Below are 23,916 nucleotides of genomic sequence, written 5' to 3'. Positions count from 1 at the left end.
TTCCAGAGATCATTCTTCCCTCATAAACCCTAGATGGGCAAAAATATTGCCAAGCCATATGCAATATTTCTCCTCTAGAATTAATTCATGTTTCTGCCTTTCTAAGGAATTAAATCCAAGAAAATATCTATCCATCTCTCAAGGTCATGAAAACTTGTGGAGATATTCTTTGTGATCATATGGATCTCTCATAAAATATTGGCCATCACTAAGTGAGGAAAATTGCCTTTTCCTATTTAAAGCCAATATTGCATTTTGGGGCCTTTCTAAAGGAACTACTATTTTGGTAGCTAGGAAAAATCCCAAATAATTTGTGGAGCTTCTCATATCCATATATTCATCATTTCTATCAAAATATCAAGTTCCCCATTTCAAAAATTTGAGCACACCATCCCTTTGCAAATTCTGTCCAGATTTCTTGTTTGCAAAGGAAGTGCTTGATTCCTTGTTTCCCTTGAGATGAAATTTGGCAGGGTAGTTCATTATGATAACTTACCCGTGTCCACCCAAAATTAGCCCATTCCCTCTCTCCAATCTTCCTCAGTAAGTTATTTAAGTTTATGTCAAGATTAGAGCACTGTGACAGAAGTACCATTTATATTTATGCAAATGGTATGGAACTTTTATAGTGACTCCATATGCCTAAATCATTGGTCTATTCCAAGTTTGAGCCATTTCCATCTAGCCAATTAACCCCAGCATCATCTTCTTCATTTCTGGTCAGATTGCCAAGTTACAAAGGAAGTACCCCTGGACTTATTTGTTTATGCTGAATTTTGGCCGGGATAGTGACCTTAGTGAGTGGTCAGCCTCAGTCAAAGATCATGCCAAGAGGTGCACTATGGTGGCCACTGCACAGATCAAACACCTTGCTGTTGGAGACTATTTGGCTTTGGTTCAGTCACACTAGTGCTCCCAAGTGTTGTCTATTTGAGGTCGACAGGAGCGCGTCTCCAGCGGGTTCCAGCTTGTCCTCGAGTGCCGGCAAGCTCCCCACTGCCCCCACGCACCCTCTAGAGCCCTCTTCCCCTTGTTCTCGTGCTCCTGGAGGTGTATGCCGAGAGAATCTCGCCATGGTTCTCTGAGCTTCTCCCGGGGTCACGAGAACCTCTCCCTCTAGCTATTTAAGGGCGTGCCCCGAGCCCCCGAAGAGCAAGGAGCTTGACTCGACCCTCCACGGGCGCCGCCATGGCCCCACGGATCGGCATTGAGCCCGGCCGGCGCCGGCTCTGCCCTCCGTCACGGCGGTGGCGATGTGGTCGACCTCGGGTGACCCTGCGGCCACCCCCGGGCGCAGCGTGGAGCGGTGGCTCCCCTGCGCCCTCCGGCCGGCCCTCCCTCACGGCGGAGCAGTGACAGCCACAGCGGTCGGCGCCCTCCCGTGCCCGCTGTCACATTGGAGAAGAAGGTAGGGTGAGGAGGAGAGAGAGAGAGAGAGATGGGGTGGGCCCCGCCCATCAGAGTGAGAGAGAGGTCAAACCCCCGGGCCCGTGTAGTTTTAAGTGGAAGCGCATTTTCCAAAAGGCGCTTTCCTGTTCCGAAGGTGTACACGGCTGAAATGCGTTTTCTGTTTTAGCTCCAAAGACCTGTGTGCAGTAATTCTTTTTACAGATTGGTCCCTCGTGCTCTAACGAGGGTATCTTCGCAACCGTAGCTCCAATTAAGGTAAAACCAACGCCCACGCTTTCGCCTCGTCGAGACCATTTTGATAGTATGATTTTCATAATGTGTTTGCATAGTAGAAATGGTTGTTTTGCCCTTGCCCTCTGATTGAGCCTACCAGGAAGGAAACCTGTCAGGCAAATCTTTCTGGCATTTTATCGCGCTTCTTCCTAGAATATTCGTCACCCACAGGCAAGCCAACCTCTTATCATTAGCTTCGGACTTACGGGATGACTTTGCTTGCACCCTTTGTGTTTATCTGTATCACCTGTTAGCCTGCATTTGCATACACTTGTGATGATATCAGTAGTAGCTCCTACCATTACTTTTTATCTAATGCCCTGTCTTGTTTACATATTACCATGCTAATAACAATATTGATAATAATGTGGACATGTAGTACTAGGGTTTGATCTCATTCCATGATTATCAGCACTATTGTTTGCTACACTATTGTTCCGCACTTATACACGTCCAAGTAATGGTACAATGATGGATAGGTGAAGTTGAGTTAGCAAATACAACCTAGTTGGTTGATCTTGAGTCACCTGTCCGGGCTTACCCGTGCAACCACATTTGCCGATAAGAGACGGCCTTGACTTGGTCTGATTGCATGCTCTTTCACTGGTACATCCAAAGAGGGAGGGTTATACACGCGTGCTACCCTGATCATGTCGGCGGTGATAACCCTATGAGCCAGTTGAGTTGTTTGTGCCGGAGTCCTTGTTTGGGACCTTTTAGTTTGGCCACGACAGTGGCATTTATCATGAGGACACAGGGCCACCCAGGGCAGGACTCCGGGGGAGGATAAATGCCGGTGGTACGATGGAAGAGTCACTGGTCAGACAAGTTTTGTTGGAGCAACACTGGTCCACCCGAATGGGATCACGAGGTCAGTGCTCCATAGTGTGGGGAAAGTGTGCAACCTTTGCAGAGTGTTAAACCTATTCGAATAGCCGAGTCCATGATATTGTACAGTCCGACCAGACCTCAGTAGATGGTCAACCATATCAGTATTAGTAATGATGGAAGAACTCATCTTGTGTGGGCATCGGAGGATGTCGGGAATATAATATGTTAGCAAGGACAAGGTTATATGATGAGTGGTCGGATGATCATATGATTTGGATGTGATTTGGGATCCATTCAGGTTGTATTACGAGTATATCAAGGGTTGTGGAACAACCCAGAAGAGAGTAAGTTGGTATCCGATAATAGTAAGTAATTTAAGCACTTGTTGTGATCTTTGACATGCTACTGAGGTAGATTACATGCTTGATCCATGTTATGCTCTTTTCCTGTTAATTCCAAGCCATGTTCAGAATAGTTCTTATATAGCATAGTGTTAGCTTTGTCATCTGCTTGTTTAGATGCTATGTATCTGGTTTGTCTTGCGAGTACATTCAAAGTACTCACCTGGCCTTGCACGTGGCCAGTTGCAGGAGAAGTCTCGCCGTGCTAAATCGTAACCCAGCCAGTCCTGCGAGTTATGGAGCCCAGCTAGAGATGTTGTTCCGTTGAATCAAGACATGTGCTGCCATTCCGTTAGCTTTGGAGTTGTGTAATATTGTTGTAAGCAACAGTATTGTAATACTCCATTATATTAATAAAGCCATTTTTTTCCTGGAATTGTTGTATCATGTCTTTGGCATGCGTCCGGTCTTATCCTGGGAACGGGCGTGCGTCCGCCCTCTTTCGGGGTGCCACACTTCCCCTCTCGTTAAGAGATCTATACTTGATGAAACAAATTGTTATGTGGATGCTATCACTATGCTTATTTTAAAAATGGAAAGAAAAATTCGTGCATCTCCATCATATGCTTCAAAAGATATTCTTGGGACTCCCTAGCTTGCATGATCCCGAGATTAAAGAATTTTCCACCACCATCCTTATTCATTCATTTAATTATATTTTGCGTGAAGAAAATGAAATTTTTAGCTTCTATGGAATAAAATTTGAATGTCCTCCCATAGAAGCTATTCTCCATAATAAAGATGTTATGCGTAGGTTCGAATTTAATGACTATCATGGATTTGAGATGAATATGAGGAGGAATGTGCTTCCCAAATAATTAACAAAATCATTGTTTCTCCACACTTGTGATAAATTTGAAAGGATTTCTAGAGGAATTAATGGAGGGTTTAGTGAAGATTGGCAAGATAACACTATTGGGGAACCTATTAGTGATGAAATCCATGTCTTATATGAAGAACCCTTAGATGATAGTGATGTTAGCAATGATTGTATAAATCCCTTTGAGCACTTGAGTGCTTCAAATAGGTTGGACAAGTGTGACTTATTAATAAAATTTTGGAGGAAATAATTTTGAAAGATATGAAGGGATCCAACACTTGAAAGTATGCAATATGCCTAGCTAGGGGCGTAAAACAATAACGCTTGTTGATAGGCAACCCAATGGTTATCTTTATTTTTGCTCTTTACTTTCTCTTAGTTTGTGACAACATGATTATTGCATTATAATGGTTGTGTTTTCTGTTTTAGTATGTGTTTGTGCCAGGTAAAGCCTTTGGGATGATTTGCATGATGAGTAGAATTGATATAGTGCAAAAACTGAAACTTTGACGTCGAGTGAATAATTTCCGTAATTTTACTCGAATATATGTTTAAGCTAAATTTGTTACAATGTTTTTATCTTCAAGTTCCTAAGGCCGTTCTAATTATTCAGAATTTTTTGGGTGACAGAAGTATCGGTTCATTACATATTACTACAGACTATTGTGTTTCAGTCAGATTCTTTTTTTTGCATGTGTAGTTTGCTTGTTTTGATGAAGCTATGGATCATATCAGGAGGTATAAGACATATAGGAGCTAAGATACAGTACCCTATGCTAAAATAAAATAAGAATGAACTTGTAACAAGACCTGAAGATATTTGATATGTTGCTTATACTAACGGATCTCACGAAGTTTTGTTGAGTTTTATGCGATTGAAGTTTTCAAGTTTTAGGTATTGTCCCAATGGACAAAGGATTGTGTAAAAGCAAAAGCCTAACCTTGGGGATGCCCAAGGAACCCCAAGGTAATATTCTAGAAAGACTCAAGTGTCTAAGCTTAGGGATTTTCTGGAAGGCACCCCCTCTTTTCATCTCAATCCATCGGTATGTTACTTGGAACTATATTTTTATTCATCGCATGATATAAGTTTTGCTTGGAGCGCTGTTTGATTTTACTTCCAATTTAACACAATCATTGTTTCTTGGACACACCTATTTGAGAGAGATACCACAACATCACAATTTGTTTGAATACTCTATGTGCTTCACTTATATCCTTTGAGCTTAGAAGTTGCTATAGTACTTCACTTATATATTTTTTAGCACGGTGGCATGTAGATTTTATATAATATTATGATCTTGTTCTTCACTTATATTTTTTTGAGAGCTGGAAAAATAGTGATGGTAATTTTCATGGGTCATAATCCTAGATCAAAAATAATGAGTATTCAATAAGTGATAATTAAAACCTACATGTAGCACATATAGAGAAATTGTGGGTTAACGATATTGATGTGGTGATATGAAAAAGGTGTGAGTGCATTATTATTAATTCATATAGGTGTTGATATTAAGAGATGTTAAACTTCTTGTTCATCTAAAAAATTAAAAAGGCATGGTGATTATGTGTGAGCATTTCTATTCCTCGTTGCAATCCTAGTGTTGTTTTGAGTTGGAGTCGCGCGATGGTTAATTCATACCAACCCTCTCCCTCGGGACATGCGAGTAGTACTTTGATTTGTAATAAAAATAATAAAACTTTGAAATAAGTGTATGAGTTCTTTATTACTAATGTGACACCATGGACATACGCAATCTCACCTCCGCATATTTGCTAGCCTCTTCGGTACTCTGCATCGCCCGTTCTCACCTTGAGGATCGATGCAACTTTCGCCAGTGCATCCAAACCTCGTAACATGATATGATCTGTTGCACATAAACCCTTTTATATCGTCCTCAAAACAGACACCATACCTACCTATCATGACATTTCAATAGCCATTGCAAGATATATTGCAATGCAAATGCCATCGTCACTTCACATGACTAGTTCGATCATCATCATAATGCTTTGCATGATCATATAGAGCTGACATAGTATTTGTGTCAAAGCCACCATTCATCATATTTTGATACATGTCATGCTAGATCTTTGCACATCCTAGTACACTTCCAGAGGCATTCATTCAGAGTCATATCGTTCTAACAGTTTTCATATTGAGTTGTAAGTAAATAAAAGTATGATGATCATCGTTATTAGAGCATTGTCCTAGTGAGGAAATAAAAATGGGGCAGGCCAAATGATGCCACCATAAAAAAATGAATTAGAGAAAAAGAGAGAAGGGACTTTTCTAATATCCTTTACCACACTTGTGCCTCAAAGTGACACCTTGTCCTTCATATAGAGAGTCTCATGTTATATCATTCATATGCTAGTGGGAATCACATTTTCATAAACTTGTCTTGTATATTCCAATGATGGGCTTCCTCAAATTCCTGAGGTCTTCGTGAGCAAGAAAATTAGATGCACATCGCACTTAGCTTCGGTGGAGCTTTCATACACTTATAGCTCTTGTGCGTCATTTGCATGGCAATCACTAGTCCTCGCATTGATATCTATCGACGGGCATCTCCGTAGCTCGTGGTACGCCTAGTTGATGTGAGACTATCTTCTACACTTTTACCCCTTTGAAACCGACCACCATATTCTATTCCACCTTTATGCTATGTCAAATGGTTCACGCTCATGTATTGCATGAAGAATAAAAAGTTGATGCATATTGAAAAGGTACGATTCAATTGCTTGAATTGGACACCATGGTGCTTGACATTTGTATTAATGTGGTGAAGATGGAGCCATGCCTTGCCAATATAATGAAGATGGATGGGTTAAAATAATATTTGAAGATCGTATACTTTGAAAATTAAAGATTTCCTGCTTATACCTATAAGTATTGTTGTGTTAATATTTGTTAATTCGTCATTTCTCAATGAGCATACATGCATAAGGTTACATCACGGATAGCTTGTAACATCAAAAAGTCTGTTTTTATCATTTACCTACTCGAGGACGAGCATGGATTAATCTTTGGATGCTTGATACGTCTCCAACGTATGTTAATTTTTGATTGTTACATGCTGATATACTATCATTCTAGAAATTTTTTGGCGTATTAGTTACCAATTTATATTATTTTTGAGAACTAACCTATTGACCCAATGCCCAGTGCCAGTTGTTATTTTCTATGTGTTTTTCACTTTTCAAGTTTTCCATAGCAAAAGAAGACCATCAAGCATCAGAAGAAGGCTGGACGCCTCACGAGCGGCCCACAAGCGAATAGGGCATAGCCTCAGGGGCGCCCTAATGGCTTGTGCCTCCCTCGTGGCCCTCCCGACTCCGTTCATTGGCTTATGAATTCTCCTCTACCATAAAAACACCAAAGAGAGTCCTGAAAGACTTTTTACGCCTCTGCAAGTCGCTGTTCCGACGGAAGGCCATCTGGACCTCCGTTCTAGTACCTTGTCGTAGGGGGAATCGATCATGTAGGACCTCTTCATCAACCTTGATTCCCTCATGAAGATACGTGAGTAGTTCACCACAAACCTATGGGTCGATAGTCAGTACCTAGATGGCAATCCCTTTCTTTGATCTTCAATACAGTGATCATCACATCTTTTCTTTTATCCATATGATGTAATTCATTTTGTCCAGTGTGTTTGTTGGGATCCGCTGAATTACGGGTTTATGTTTATATTATTCATGATAAATATTTCAGTCCTCTATGAATACTTATATGATTTTTATGTGAATGATTACGATAGCTTTGTAATTCTCTCCAATCTATTGAAATAGTTTGGCCAACTAGATCGATATTTCTTCGTTGAGAGAGGTGCATTGTGGTAGGTTCAACCTGGCAAATTTGTATATCCCAGTGATAGAAGGGGACAAGATGCGTCTTTGTGCTACTACTACTAAGGATAAAATGATGGATTTATTCATATTGCTTGAGTTTACTATGTCTACATCATGTCATTGTTCTCCATGCATTACTCTGTTTTACTTAATACTATAATGCATACTGGATACCATCGATGAGTTGAGTAATAGTAATATATGCACGCATGAGTCACCATATTTTATTATGGATGTGATGCCTATATACACATGAGCATTGCCGTGAATGTTGCATAAATATTCGCTTTTCTATCAATTGCCCAACAGTAATTTGTTTACCAATCATATGATATTTTTCATGACAGATGCCATCAGGTAAAGAAATGGCCCCGAGGTCTATTCACAAATATTGACAAATATTTCATTACCCTGCTGCCATTTACTTGTTTTTATTTTATCTTGCTATGTACAATTATCTACACACCTCACCTGCTTGTAAATAACAAGACAAGAGGATTGACAACCCTCTTGGCGTGTTGGGTGCAAGTTGTTTGTTCTTTTGTGTGCAGCCGCTGAAGACGGTTATGGTCGATATTCCTATTGGTTCGATAAACCTTGATTTCATAACTAAGGGAAATACTTACCCACATTGTGTTGCGGTAACTTATTTCTCTTCTTGGAAAACCCAACGCAGATCACAAATATCAGGGTTAAAGATTTTACTAACTCTAACTCTAGGTTCTCGTAATTACTACGTCCGGTAGAGCCTGTCATTCCAGATGTGGATAGATTCATCACAAGACTCTGAAGATACTCTCTCATGTTCTCCTGAGAACTTCTGCTCATCGCTTTTACATATCACTTCCACCGTAAACCCCTCTAGATAACTACATACAATTGTCGTTCTTGATTTCATTCCTAGTGGCTCCTGTTATTACAAGATACATCCAATTATTATTTGACTTATTAAGAATCCCTTGTACCACTACCTCTCAGTTCTAGTCGCATGAATACACCTATGAATAATTCCTTGCACTTAACGGGGACTCATTCATCTTCAATTGTCATATGTTTCACAAAATGATTTGAAATGCTATTCGATCTTCTGAAATCCTTAGTAGCCTTTCGCTCTTGACCTTCCTTACCTTCTTGCATTATGGTTGATTCCATATGTCTAGTAGTATTCATTAAAATCCTTTGTGATAGCCATTCTGATATTATTGATTCAACATGTGCGTGAATGCACGCAATCAGTAGTTGATCCTTATAAATTATCTTTCCGACTCAGATGTCTTTCCAAACATGAGCTAGTTCTCGGCAAATCAAACCTTGATTGCTTGTCCATCCAAATCCATTCAACTTACTTGTATTTCATCGGAGCATCTAATTCTAATACACCAACTTGGGAATCATAACTCTTTTGTTATTTAAGCATGGAATTATTCAAATGTTCCAGAATCAGATGTGTTGCATTCTTTGTTCCTCTGATTGAGTACCGATACTCACATTGGCTCCATTCTAGATTGCTAGACCCATTGCTGGGTTATTATTTGATAGTATTCTTAGCTTTCAAAAGTCTTGTGAGTCCTTCTATGATACTTAATGCCTTTGGTAAATTGTATCCTCTGGTTTTTCAACCATCTTCGATCTTGTGTTATTTACTCTTGAAGTTTGTGGTATATGTCCCTAAGATGCCCCCAAACTTTCATAATCCATGTGAACCCGAGATATTTCATGAGTCATACTCTGACGCCCTTGATTTAGTCGTACGCTAATCATACACGCAAATGCGTACGATCAAACCCAAGAACTCACGGGAAGATATCACAACACAACTCTAGACACAAATAAAATAATACAAGCTTCATATTACAAGCCAAGGGCCTCGAGGCGTAGAATACAGAAGCTCGATAAGCACACGAGTCAGCGGAAGCAACAATATCTGAGTACAGACATAACATGGGGTGCCTTAGAGAAGGCTAGCACAAAAGAAACACGATCAAACAAGGCGAGGCCTGGGAACCTCCTAAACTACTCCTGGTCTTCAGCAGCCTCCATGAAGAAGACACCATCGGGGCGGCACGCGTCGGCAGGAAAACTCCATCTCCTTGGCTCCATCATCTGGTCGCAGCAACGGATCAAGGGAACAAAAAAGGAGCAAAGCAATGGTGAGTACTCATCCAAAGTACTCACAAGACTTATATCAGAACTATGCTAAGTATGCACCAGTATCAAAGAAGGGGTTTTATATGTGGACGGACTGCAGCAATGCGAGAATGGAGAGAGAAAGCCTAGTCCTATCGAAGACTAGCATCTTCAGGGTCTTGCAGCAATAGACGAGAGTAGAAGAGGTGTAACACGATTAATAGTCATATTGTTGCAGCACTATTAAAGTGAGGTCACGCCCAGAGATCCTCCCTCGACTCCCTGCGAGGAAGCAATCCCGAGGCAACTAATTCTAATTAAGTAACAATTGTAGTTGTATAAGATCAGGGCACAACTCCAAGTCGTCCTGTAACCGTGGACACGGCTATTCCAATAGTTCATTTTCATCCCTGCAGGGGTGCACCACATGTCCCGTCACGCTCGATAACACTCTGGCCGGACACACGTTTCTGGGTCCTGCCCGGCATCGGAATATCGACACGTCGCAGCCCCACCTAAGACTCAACAGAGAGGCCAGCCCGCCAGTCTAAATCCTAAGCACAAAGGATTCATGGGCCCAGTTCCCCTTCGTGCTTCTACACGTGGCGTGGGCGGCCGACGTCAGTGCTAGCATCCCTTAATCACAAGTGCGATGTATCTTGGGACCACTTGGGCGCGCGCCGCTACATTGCTGACATCTGAAAAGCTTCGGTTGATACCGCAACGCGGAGTACCCATAATTCTTCCCGCGTAGCCGGTTAGTGCAAAAAGGTCTCCAACCAACCCAGATCAAATACCCAAATCCATTATCATTTTAATTAGGCCATCAACACAATCTCGCGGGAATCCACCCGTCTAACATCTAATCACCAATGATCCCAGTAACATGGTCGAGTAACTATGTGGTTGTAACATCGAGGGAATCCGAGGTATCACCCTCGTTGGATTCCGAACGATGTATCCGTCAAGGTGGGCTTAGAGGAATCACCCTCGGGGGTCCCACACTAGAGGGGTTGCACGACAGAGGCATCGTCCGGAATGGTGAAAGAGGAATCACCCTCGATAACCACGACCGACTAGCTATACTACAGAGATATCATGAGGAGTACTTAGCGAGGTGTCACCCTCGGTACCCGATAGTATCTTTGTAGCATCGTACAACTAAGTGGGCGTATGTGTTCTGTCGGGTCTGGCTCCTCGATCACGGATCGAGATTTGAAAACAAGCGAGGCAACTGGACTACGGGGTCAGAGGGGATGACTGCTCCACCTATACTATGCAGATTTAAAGTACAATACTAAAAGTAGCAGTTCAACAAAAATAGGCTATGCATCACATATAAGAGCTATCTACAACAGTAGCAAAAATACTAATGCAAGCAGTAGGAAGAAAGACATAGTCGATATAGGAATGATCAAGGGGGTTTGCTTGCCTTGCTGCTCTGTGGCAATGGGCTGATCGGCAGGGTCGTAGATGTACCCGGCAGCAGCGTCAGTCTCGGGGTCTACCGGTAACAAGAGGGGGAAGAAACAATAAATAATAGAAATGGTGCAACACAATGCATGACATGGCAAGATGCAGGCTAGACATGAGCTAACGCAGCAACATCCGTCATAGACGGGTCGGAAGAATATCTGATGATATTTTCCGGGTCTCGGGCTACTACCGGTCGGACGAGAAACGATGGAAATGTTCCATGTTTGATACGCTAGGGACGCATGACACACAAATCGACCGTGTATCCGGGTTCGTCTCGTTCTACTGATCAACTTTCCGTGTATCCGGTGGCAGTAGGGATGTGCACGGAGTAGGGAAACGGTTAGGGTTCGGTGGAAGTGGGCTGATGGGTGCTGGCCAGCTAGGCCACTAGGCCTAGTTGGGCCAGGGGGTTTAGTCTTTTTTTTCTTAATTTCTTTCTTTTAATTTTCTTCTTTTTTACACATATAGCTCATGTTTTAATTATATAAGGATTGTAGTAACTTGAAAATGCCCGATTCACTTTTATAACTTATTTAGGAAAATTTGAATAACTTTCCCGACAATTTTTAGTTCAAACATTATAAAACTTTTCCCGGTTGATTTATTTTTAAACTTCGAACTTCGACTCGGTTTTGACTATCACGAGATAAACAATAGAATCACAGTGACGTGGCAACCTTTGCATAGATTTACTGTAGTTCAAGTACCGAGATTACTGTAGCCTAATCCGGGGATGTCACAACTCTCCCCTACTAACAAGAATTCTCGTCCCGAGAATTAAGAGGTAGAAGGAAAGAGCTCGGGATATTCATCACGAAGATGATCCTCGCGTCCCCAAGTGGCCTCATCTTCAGAATGATTTGACCACTGCACTTTAAGGAACTTGGTGACTTTTGCGACGAGTCTGGCATTCAGCCTGGTCGAGAATACGGAACGGATGCTCTTTATAAGAGAGGTCTCGTTGCAGCTCAAGCATATCACGATCCACTGCTCGAATAGGATCCTTGAAGCAGCGGCGGAGCTGAGACACATGGAAGACATCGTGAACCTGAGAAAGGTTCACCAGAAGTTCCAATTGATAAGCCACTTCTCCACGCCTTTCGAGAACAGTGAAAAGAACAATATAGCGAGGAGCTAACTTGCCCTTGATCCCGAAATGGTGTGCACCTCTCATTGGTGTGACACGAAGATGAGCCATTTCGCTAGGTTGATAGACCATAACTTGATGATGACGGTCATACTGACTCTTCTGACGAGACTGAGCAGCCTTCAGATTGGTATGAATAATGCGGACTTGATCTCCGGCATGTTGAATAATATCTGGACCGAAGAGTGATCGGTCCATTGAACGGTGGCTCGACAATTTCATACGAAGCCAAGTGTAAGGGATACCTTGGAGTCAAAGATGTATAGGAGAGTCAGGTTTCAACCCTGGGGAACTTTGGGTTATGGGTCCACCATGTGGGCCGAGAGTAGGCAGAGGGATGACATATTATATGGTCTTGGTAGCAAGACATGTCAGAGGATTGCCTGTCCGTTACGTTGGCAACAATGTCAGTACCAAGGGCGGGGGATGAATAGAACCATCTTCATGCTCGTTGAAACGAGGCGGACCAATAGGCAAGGTTCTCGTCCACCGGCGGCTACCGGAATGTTATCCACCATAGTAACAGGGTCTTACCGACAGAGTTGTACACAGAGGTTTTTACCTAAGCAGGGAATTAACACTGCTTAGATAAGTAACGCCACAAGAAAGGTCAAACAGACCAATGGGAAGGAAAAATGTGTTCACACACACAAGTATTAGAGTATACCATTCCCGAGGAAAACATAGAGTATGGTATACATGATAGGTCATCAAGTACATAACCATTTTGATAGAGAGGCAAGAAGAATCATGATGTTTACCATACCACGCGGTCTGGATAAATGATCAGGAACAATCTAGCATTGCGCTTCCGATGTTCCTGTTTAAATTTGAAGTACCACATCCGTGCTTCGAGGTAGCATCGACATGGTCATCCGATAAAGGTCGGACCAATGGGTACACAAAGAGGATCCACGAGGAACAACTTATGAAATAAGTCATATAGTTTCCGCATGGAAGATGGCGAATCTTACATATGGAAGAATTTACAACAATAGGCCCTTCGTCCTGGTGCGTTGGAAAGACAGCACCGTACCGGTTTACCTAAATACCAAAGTTATAGTTATTGGGAAATGTTCCTACCATCATATCTGCCCAAGATTCAGATTTGATTGGTGTCAGGACACCTTAGACTCAAGATGCCCAAGAAGAAATATGAAGATGCAAGATTCTCAGGATATGAGCTACACAAGCAATCCTTGGATCACGAGTTGGATTGTAAGACACATGAACACAATGTCAAGACATTCGTGCCCACATGGGATTCTTACGTCAAAATGCAACTCAGTTCTCACTTGGGAACCATCATCGGGGATAACAAGGGTCCAGGTGTAAGTCTAGATTAGCTCTTATGAAGGAACTTCCTTTCCCTTGATCAAATCAGTAAGTGGCTTGGCGTGCTAAGAGAAGTTATATGGAGTGAAGATAGCAACACTTCAAAACATATAACACTTCGCACATGCGTGAATGATTTGGGATGACCCCGAAGGAAGTCAAACAAAAGTTTCACATATTCACGGCGGCAAGACTGCACGTGAACTTTGGAAAAACACTTCTTATATCGAACATATCCTCCATGAGCTAGGCACAAAGATAGTGCTTTCAAAAGCTTCATCACGAACCATGGAGAACTTGAGGGTGCGGCCGATGGGCTCAGCAACAATCCCTCAAGATTTTGACAGGGACGAATTTCCAAAATTATAATATCAAGGAGATAGCATTTGTCAAATCAAATGGTATAATGTCGTATGTTCGAGGGAACAACAACAATTAAACATTGGTCGAATGATGCACTCGGAAATACGGACGGAGTAGCACAACCAATGTCAAAAATGTTGAGTCAACACCCAACAAAGCAAGAATGAAACAATTAGTTGTTAACCTAAAGGCAATAGGGTTGCCAGAAGTATTGGGATCACACATCAGAGTTTACTTGTTGGTATTCCGGTTTGAAATAACACGGGACCAAGAAATGACTGGTGATGGCGAGAAGTATTACTATATCAAGAATTCTTAAGACGTGTGCAATCCTCATGACATTCTTGACACAAAAGATAGTAATACTCCAACGTAGAAGATAACATAAGCTGAATTAGCAAGGAACTCAAAGGACAACACAAAACATGATCAAGTTTGTGTTAGAGGGAAGGCAACAAGGATGTCGATGATAATACATTTCATCGAGTGGAAGGGATGGTATTTCTCAATATGCATTCGATTGATACCATGCAAGAGCTCAGAATGCTGATGATGATCACGACACATTTGTCGAGAAATATCATGAAGATGTATTCGTTCAGCGACGACATCAAGCAAGGGAATGATGAAGCAAGAGGTTGTCGGAATCACAGAGAAGACTGCTAGCTTAGAATTGAGATTGCATTTCAGGAAAACCAACATGATGTGGAAAGCTCGATGCAAGCTTAACGCAAAGTTGGAATTGTGTTCCAGGGATTAAGGGTATAGATAGCATGGTTGAGCTCCAACATGACGATGATGATGTAGCTTAATAGCTTGGAATGACACGATCGAGTACAAACTCGTAAGCAAAGAAGATTACTAAAAGTTGTTGAATCGCAATGCGTACTCGATTCAGTTATCGATGTACTTGCATCTCCAACGACTCAAAACACGAGGAAACTGGAATTAGTGAAATGTCATAGTTGATGAGGAGCTCACAAGAAGTCATATAGCTCCGTGATATTCTCGAGATACCAGGGACAACACTCGAAGGTAGATCAACATTAAGGCTTGGACCGATGTATTGAGCTGAAGAAGACAAGAACTTTAACTCGCCTCAGAATGAAATCAAGGTAGGACAACATGGTCGGAACCACGATTGCAAAGGACAAGATCACAGATACCAGATTAAACCACGAAATGAATGATTATTGATACGAGAAGTTTTTATGATAGGATCAACGTCGTTTCCATGGGCATGAACACAAAGTTCAAGGTCGAATCCCACTTCATCAATGCATCACCTGCCATTTACTCCTCGCCGTTGATCAGGTTGTAGTTTTGAAAGACTATCCGGCATAACACCAGAAGAGAAAGACTCGTGAAAACTCTTCGGGTCATATTGATTTAGGAAGGCATAGGTTCAACCCATCAGGGCATCTTAGGAACATATACCATAAACTCCAAGAGTAATTAACACATGCTATAGGAGCATCGCTGTCAAAGCATAGGATACAATTATATCAGAGGGAGAAGACACAATTTACCAATGGCATCATGTCTCAGGGGAAGAAATCACAAGAATTTTTGAAAGCAAAGGATGCCATCGGATAATAACCCAGCAATGGGTCTGACGATCCATAAGGACCTCATTTGTGTATTGGTACTTAATCAGGGGGAGATGGGATGCAATTCATCAGGTTACAGAACATCTGAAAAATATTGATACTTCATTACCAAAGGAATTAGGATTTCCAGCTTGGTGTATCATAATCAGATGCTCCGATCAAATACAAGTAAGCTAAATGGATTTAGTTGGACAACCACCACAGTTGATTTGTCGAGAAACAGCTCTGTCTGGAAGGACGTCTGGGTCGGAAGATAATTTATGAATATCAACAGATGATTGTGCGTATTCACACAAAGGTAGAATCGATAAGATCAGAGGAAATTCACAAAGGAATTTAATGAATGCGGCTAGACATATGGATTTAACCATAACACAAGCAGGTGAAAAAGGTCAAAGGCCATAGGTTACTGGGGATTTCGAAAGATCGAATAGTAATTCAAATAACTTTCGAAACCCATGACAACTGACGACAGACGAATCCTCGATAAGATAATCCATTGCATCTCGTAAAAACAAGAGCATTTGGAAAGAAAATATGAATGACATTTGTATACAGTCATCCACAAGGGTTGTCGGAGGAAGGGAACTCGCAAGAGCAATGGGCACAAGTTCTCGAGAGAAACATCGGAGAGTACTATCGAAGTCTTCTGATGGACTAAGCCATCGTCTGGAATTACGGGGCTCTCCGGGAGGAAATATTTATGAGAACCTAATGTTAGAGTTAGTAAAATCTTTAACCCGAAAGAGAAGAGAGAGTAGATCCCGGAGTATAGGAAAGGAGTAAAAGATACTAATACCACCCAATTGATATGTGGGCCCATAAACCACAACATCAGTGTTAGTAAAGTTTTTCAAACACTAGACTCAACTTCGGCCAAGGAGTTGGAAAGGGGGGTACCTACAGGCAGTCGCCTCTGATACCAACTTGTGATGCCCTCGGTTTAATCGTACGCTAATCATACATGCAAATGCATACGATCAAACCCAAGGACTCACGGGAAGATATCACAACACAACTCTAGACACAAATAAAATAATACAAGCTTCATATTACAAGCCAATGGCCTCGAGGGCTAGAATACAGAAGCTCGATAAGCACATAAGTCAGCAAAAGCAACAATATCTGGGTATAGACATAACATGGGGTGCCTCAGAGAAGGCTAACACAAAAGAAACACGATCAAACAAGGCGAGGCCTCCTGCCTAGGAACCTCCTAAACTACTCATGTTCTTCAGCGACCTCCATGAAGAAGACACCATCGGGGCGGCACGCATCGGCAGGAAAACTCCATCTCCTGGGCTCCATCATCTGGTCGCAGCAACGGATAAAGGGAACAAAGGAGGAGAAAAGCAACGGTGAGTACTCATCCAAAGTACTCGCAAGACTTATATCAGAACTATGCTAAGTATGCACCAGTATCAAAGAAGGGTTTTATATGTGGATTGACTGCAGCAATGCGAGAATAGAGAGAGAAAGCCTAGTCCTATCGAAGACTAGCATCTTCAAGGTCTTGCAGCAATAGACGAGAGTAGAACAGGTGTAACACAATTAATAGTCATATTGTTGCAGCAGTATTAAAGTGAGGTTACGCCCGGAGATCCTCCCTCGACTCCCTATGAGGAAGAAATCATGAGGCAACTAATTCCAGTTAAGTAACAATTGTAGTTGTATAAGAGCAGGGCACAACTCCAAGTCGTCCTCTAACTGTGGACACGGCTATTCGAATAGTTAATTTCCATCCCTACAGGGGTGCACCACATGTCCCATCACGCTCGATAACACTCTGGCCGGACACACTTTTCTGGGTCGCAGCCCCACCTAAGACTCAATAGATAGGCCAGCCCGCCGGTCTAACTCCTAAGCAGAAAGGGTTCGTGAGCCCAGTTCCCCTTCGCGCTCCTGCATGTGGCGTGGGCGGCCGACGTCAGTCCTAGCATCCCTTAATCACAAGCGCGATGCATCTCGGGACCACTCGGGCGCGCGCTGCTACATTGCTGACATCTGAAAAGCTTCAGCTGATACCGCGACGTCGAGTACCAATAATTCTTCCCGCGTAGCCGGTTAGTGCGAAAAGGTCTCCAACCAACCGAGATCAAATACCCAAATCCATTATCATTTTAATTAGGACATCAACACAATCTCGCAGGAATCCACTCTTCTAACATCTAATCACCAATGATCCCAGTAACATGGTCAAGTAACTATGTGGTTGTAACATCGGGGGAATCCGATGTATCACCCTTGTTGGATTCCGAACGATGTATCCGTCAAGGTGGGCTTAGAGGAATCACCCTCGGGGGTCCCACACTTGAGGGGTTGCACGACAGAGGCGTCGTCGGGAATGGTGAAAGAGGAATCACCCTCGATAACCACGATCGACTAGCTATACTACAGAGATATCATAAGGAGTACTTAGCGAGGTGTCACCCTCGGTACCCTATAGTATCTCTATAGCGTCATACAACTAAGGGGTGTATTTGTTGTGTCGGGTCTGGCTCATCGATCAGGGATCGAAATTTGAAAACAAGCGGGGCAACTGGACTACGGGGTCAGAGGGGATGACTGCTCCACCTATACTATGCAGATTTAAAGTACAGTACTGAAAGTAGCAGTTCAACAAAAATAGGCTATGCATCAGATATAGGAGCTATCTACCACAGTAGCAAAAAATACTAATGCAAGGACTAGGAAGAAAGACATAAGCGATATTGGAATGATCAAGGGGGGTTTGCTTGCCTTGCTGCTATGCGACAAATGACTGATTGGTAGGGTCGTAGATGTACCCGGCAGCAGCGTCAGTCTCGGGGTCTACCGTTAAGAAGAGGTGGAAGAAACAATAAATAATAGCAACGGTGCAACACAATGCATGACATGGCAAGATGCAGGCTAGACATGAGCTAATGCAACAACATCCATCATACATGGGTCGGAAGAATATGTGACGATATTTTCCGGGTCTCGGGCTACTACCGGTCGGACGAGAAACGATGGAAATGTTCCATGTTTGCTATGCTAGTGACGCGTGACAAACGAATAGACCGTGTATCCCGGTTCGTCTCGTTCTGTTGATCAACTTTCATGTTGAAAATATTTTGATGTGACTTACGTTTTATTTTATATTAATTTTTAAAGTTTTATTAATTATTTAGGAATTAAAGACAGATTTAATTAAATTGATTAAAAGCAATTATGACATCAGCATGATGTCAAGCTGACATCAGCAGTTGACTGGTCAACTGACCAGTGGGTCCCATGTGTCATAGACACAAGTTTTTAAATAGGTTTAGTATTAATTAATCAGATTAATTTAGTGAGGGACCCACATGGCATTCTCTATTAGGTTAATTGATTATTCTAATTAACAGGTTATCTTATATATCTATTTAACTAATTCATTAACTAATTAATTAATTATCATATCTAATTATTTATTTATTTAATAAAAACATATATCTTTATTATTATTATTTTCTGAACAACGGGTGTGGGGCCTCCCTCTCAGTGGGAGTGGGGGGGTTTGGCCCCACATGGCAATGGCCTAATAGCCACACACACACAACTCTTGTACACACACATACATCATATACATACATCCATTCATACATATACATACATACATAATATATACATGCATCTAATACATACATATCTCATCTCTCTTTTCTAACAACTCTCTCTACATCTCTCTCTGTTCTTTGTCAACAGAGAGACGCATAGGGAACCTCCACCTCCAACAAGAGACCAATGGCACCGGAACGAGGCGACGTTCGCCGAAATGGAACCGGAGGTGAAGGAGAGGGAGAGGGGCGTTCGGACCGAGCCCTGTTGATGTGCAAGAATGAGCTCAGGGTAGGCTCGATGGAGGTCGGTGTGGGCGTCGAGGAAGCTCCGGTGGGGGAGCCCCCCCCCCCCCCCCCCCCGGGGACGGGGCTGCCATGGGGAGCTCTGGTCGGTGGGGGTGACGGGGTGAGTGGTGCCGCCGGTGTTGGTTGAGGGAGGGGCGCCGCCGGGAAAGGGGAGTTTCCGGCCGCCGGAGGTGGTCCGATGGTGGGAGCGAGGTGGAGGCATCGGAGAAAGAGGCCGCCGGGGCCGGCCGGTGCGGGGTCGCTGGTGGGGAATGCCAGAGAGAGAGGCCGCCGGCCTACCGGAATGGAGCTGGCACGCGAGGGATCGGGAGGGGAGGAGGGCCGCCCGAGGGCTGACGCGGTAGGGGCTCCGACCGGAAGTGGGATGGGGCGAACGGATCTTGTGGGGAGAGATGGGTCAAGGTGGCGCGGTGGCGCGATGCAGGGGCGAGCGGGAGGCGCGATGGCGCGGTGCAGGGGCTCAGGGGATCAGGGCCCTCGTGCGAGAGGGAGGGGAGATCGAGTGGGGGGGCTCTAGGGCTCTCGGTCGTCGAGAACCGAGAGAAGGGGCCGAGCGGGGGTGGGTGTTGGTCACTGCACCTTGCTGTAAATACAAAACCTTGCTGTCCGAGAAGGGGCCGAGCGGGGGTGGGTGTTGGTCACTGCATCTTGTGGTAGAGGAAAAGGAATGTAAATACAAAACCTTGCTGTCTGAGGAAGGTGGGATCACTGCACGATTTGCTGTCATATTCACCCCAGCGGTACCATCAACCTGACCCCCACTGCCTGAAAGTATGGACAAAATTACTTTTAAATATGTACATACAAACTTGCGACAGTGCAGATAACATAAGTGCGAAACGAGCTAGCTGCAGATTTTAACAAATCTATAAGGCTGATCCACACTTTGCCCACATTTACTCATGTGTTGGCACGTACCTGTGCCAGGAACGAGGCTACCAGCCTATCAGTCAGCGGGATGCGCAGGATGGGAGGCTGGCCGGGCGTAGTGTTCACCAGGACCACCGGAGGCATCACATTCTCATGCTCCCTAGGCAACCGTGTGACTTGCCTGGTTCTGGTCACCATCTCCAGATCCTGTTTGGCGCTCTCCGGCCGTGCAGTTCTGACATCGAACATCTGGTGGGCAGGCCAGTCGGTATGGCTGAATGGCAGAGGCATCGCCCCCGACATGTGCGCAGAGCTCGAATCGCGGCCGTTCAGAGAGAGGAAGTTAGATAGCGAGGAGATGTTGCACGGAATCCGCTTGATCCGCGGGCAGGTGTCGTCGTCGTCGTCGCCGTCGTCGTCGCTCGAGGGAGAACCAGACGGGCTGGAAGTGTCGACGCGACGCGAGGGCACCCCTATCATTCTCCGAAGTAGCGCGGAGAAGATGAGGCGAACGCCGCCGCCTCCACCGGAGGCGCGAACGACCAGCGCCATGGTGGCTTCGTCCTGGCTTCCGGTTGTGTGTCTGTGCAGTGCGGAGGTGTTGAGGTGTGGTGAGGCTGAGGGAGCGAGAGGCAATTACTAGAATTTACTCCCTCCATCGCAAAATATAACATGTGCATATTTGACTAAGTTTTAAAAAGGGGTGTATTGATTTATTTTTTCCAAAAACTAAACATGTGCACATTTGATTAAGTTTAGAAAAACATCATTATCTTTTCAAATAGTTTGGATTGCTCTATATCTACAATATCAAATTTGTATGGTTAGATCCATCACAAAAAGTATTTTTATATTTTACTTATTTTGTATGGTGGTTGTCGATACTTTATTCTATAATCTTGATCAAACATATATAAGGTTAACTTGCATGAAAATCGACACACCTTATATTCTGAGCAACTATAATAGAAACAAACCATGTATGGTAAAACAATAGAAAAATGAGCCTCGACCATGAAATATAACCGATACATATTTAGGAAAGAGGTTGCTTCCCTCTAAGACGGAACGCTCCCCTACCAATGCATTTTGACATCTCATAGCTTAGGCACCTTGCTTATCCCTGTTTACCTTCAGCACGATGGTGCTCGATCCGTGAGCTATTACGCAATCTTTAAAGGGTGGCTGCTTCTAGGCAAACCTAATGGCTGTCTTTGCCCCCCCCCCCCACCTTACTTATCACTAATCGTTCATTTAGGGGTCTTAGCTGGTGATCCGGACTGTTTCCCTCTCGACGACGAAGCTTATTCCCCATCGTCTCACAGGCCGACTCGACCCCTGTTATTTTTGGGTCATATCTAGTATTCAGAGTTTGCCTCGATTTGGCACCGATCGTTTAGCCCGCACCGAAACAGTGCTTTACCCCTAGATGTTCAGTCAACTGTTGCGCCTCAACACATTTCGAGGAGAACCATCTAGCTCTGGGTTCGAGTGGCATTTCAACCCTCACCACAACTCATCCGCTGATTACTCAACATCAGTTGGTTCAGTCCTCTGCTTAGTTTCGTCCAACCTTCATCCTGGTCATGGATAGACCACAGGGGTTTGGGTCCATAAGAAGTGACAATCGCCCTATTAAGACTTTCTTTCACTATGACTCTGGTGGGTTTCGTTCCCTTAACCAAGCCATTGCATATGAATCGTCGGCTCATTCTTCAACACGCACGCGGTCAGCAATCACTTTCCCCTCCCACTGCTTGGGAGCTCGACAAGGTTTCACGATGTTTTTTATTACCCACTTGGTTTTTTCACCTTTCCCTCATGGTACTACTTCGCTATCGGTCACCTAGGAGTATTTAGCCTTGCAAGGTGGTCCTTGTTGATTCACACGGGATTCCACGTGCCCCATGCAACTCGGGTCAGAACGTAAGCTAGAGATGCTTTCAACTACTGGACTTTAGCCATCTAGGGTGGGTCACTCAACCACTTCACCTAGCAGCACAACGCTTGTATTGCTCTCCCACAACCCCGTTTTCATAGTTTAGGTTGTTCCCATTTCGCTCGCTGCTACAACAAAAATTGCTTTTGCTTTCTTTTCCTTCGGCTACTAAGATGTTTCAGTTCGCCAGGTTGTATCTTGCCTGCTCTTTGATAGAGGCAAAGTTGTCTCTGTCTTTCGATGAGATGGTGGTTATCGTTTTGGTGGAGTAGACTTTGATGATCCGACTACGGACGTGTGAGGACGACGCGCCTTAGCAATCGCTAAACCAACTCCGAGAGGTTATTGACAACGTCGGAGCACAATCAATCTAACCACGGGGGTTTGTTTCCTGCACGCAAACGAAGAACAAGCAAGAAACTAAGATTGCAATCTGGATATTATGAATATAAGAGGAAAGATTTAATGATGAAAGTGGGGTTCTATGACGCCTTTGTCTGGTCGGGGAACACAATCGAAGAACGTGAGGGAAACATCGCATGGGAAACAAAAAATTTCCTATGCGCACATAAGATCTATCCATGGTGATGACCATCTATGAGAGGGGAGAGTGTATCTACATACCCTTGTAGATCACTAAGCGGAAGAGTATATTGTAATGCCCCAAGTGTAGAACTTTCCCTTCTTGTAACCTTCCGTGTGGGGCCACCTTGTCAGAGATCTTGATGATATCATTTTGTGCCATGAATTCATGTGTGTTCCCTAAGTGCTTACTTCCCTTGCATGCATGAATTACATATCATTCCTTGCCATACTTATGATTGCATGCCATGATCATGTTGCATTTGAGTTTAATAGGAGTAGTGTTGTGATGTTGTGAGTGCATGTGATCTTGCTAGGATTAAGTGGTGGTTTTGCACTACCTTGTCATGCATGTGATAATGGTGTGTGTGATGCAAGAGGGTGTGCTAGTCTTTTAAGCTCTTGCTTTTAAACTCCTTTTCCCTCCTTTTTTTCCCATGTCAAATTCCTTCTTCCCAAATATGATTCAAAAATGTCTCATGGTTAGATAAAAATGTGTTTATGAGGGGGTGCAATTTTTCTGGTTTGTTCTTTGATTTTTAGAGGTGCAAATAAACTCAAAACAGTAGGTTAATTACTGTTTTGCATTTATTTCAAACATCTCCAAATATTGCATTCTTATTTTTCCCTATTGGGCAAAAATTCCTTAAGTCCAGCAGTATTTTTCCTTTTGATTTTTTTTTGCCACAATAGCTTAGGTGGGTTAATTTTTTTTCTTGAGTGTGTTTAAATACTATATAGGAATCCCCTTCCCAATATTTTTTCCCTTCTTCCTGGACAGCATGGGCCTCTTTCCTCCCTCCTGGCCCAGCTGCTCCCTCCAGAGAGAGCCCACGCGAGGCCTCTCCTCTCCTTTCCTTCTTCACGGCGTCCTCCTCCTCCCCTCGTTGTCTGCTTTCCGTCAGCACGTGTGAAAGAGAGAGAGCTGACGGCGCCATGAGCAGCACATCGAGGGCCCCCTATAAATTGCGTTGGCGTCCGTGCCCGAAGCCTAGGGTTCCTCTT

At 43.6% G+C, this 23,916-nt stretch overlaps 1 protein-coding gene across 1 annotated transcript; it reads right to left on the bottom strand.

Moving 5' to 3' along the window:
* Positions 1–19,988: 19,988 nt before the first annotated feature.
* LOC123446194 lies at positions 19,989–20,942 on the bottom strand. Its single transcript, XM_045122873.1, has 2 exons — positions 20,439–20,942; positions 19,989–20,285 (listed from the first exon to the last, which is right to left on the bottom strand). The coding sequence occupies exons 1-2, from the start codon at positions 20,940–20,942 to the stop codon at positions 20,250–20,252; spliced, it is 540 nt and encodes a 179-aa protein (XP_044978808.1). The 3' UTR covers positions 19,989–20,249.
* Between the last annotated feature and the right edge of the window lie 2,974 nt (positions 20,943–23,916).

This window comes from Hordeum vulgare, chromosome 4H (genome assembly GCF_904849725.1).
Source record: "Hordeum vulgare subsp. vulgare chromosome 4H, MorexV3_pseudomolecules_assembly, whole genome shotgun sequence".
NCBI classification, from domain to species: domain Eukaryota; kingdom Viridiplantae; phylum Streptophyta; class Magnoliopsida; order Poales; family Poaceae; genus Hordeum; species Hordeum vulgare.
Note: the sequence above shows the minus strand (reverse complement) of the source record. Positions and strands in the feature narration are given on the sequence as shown.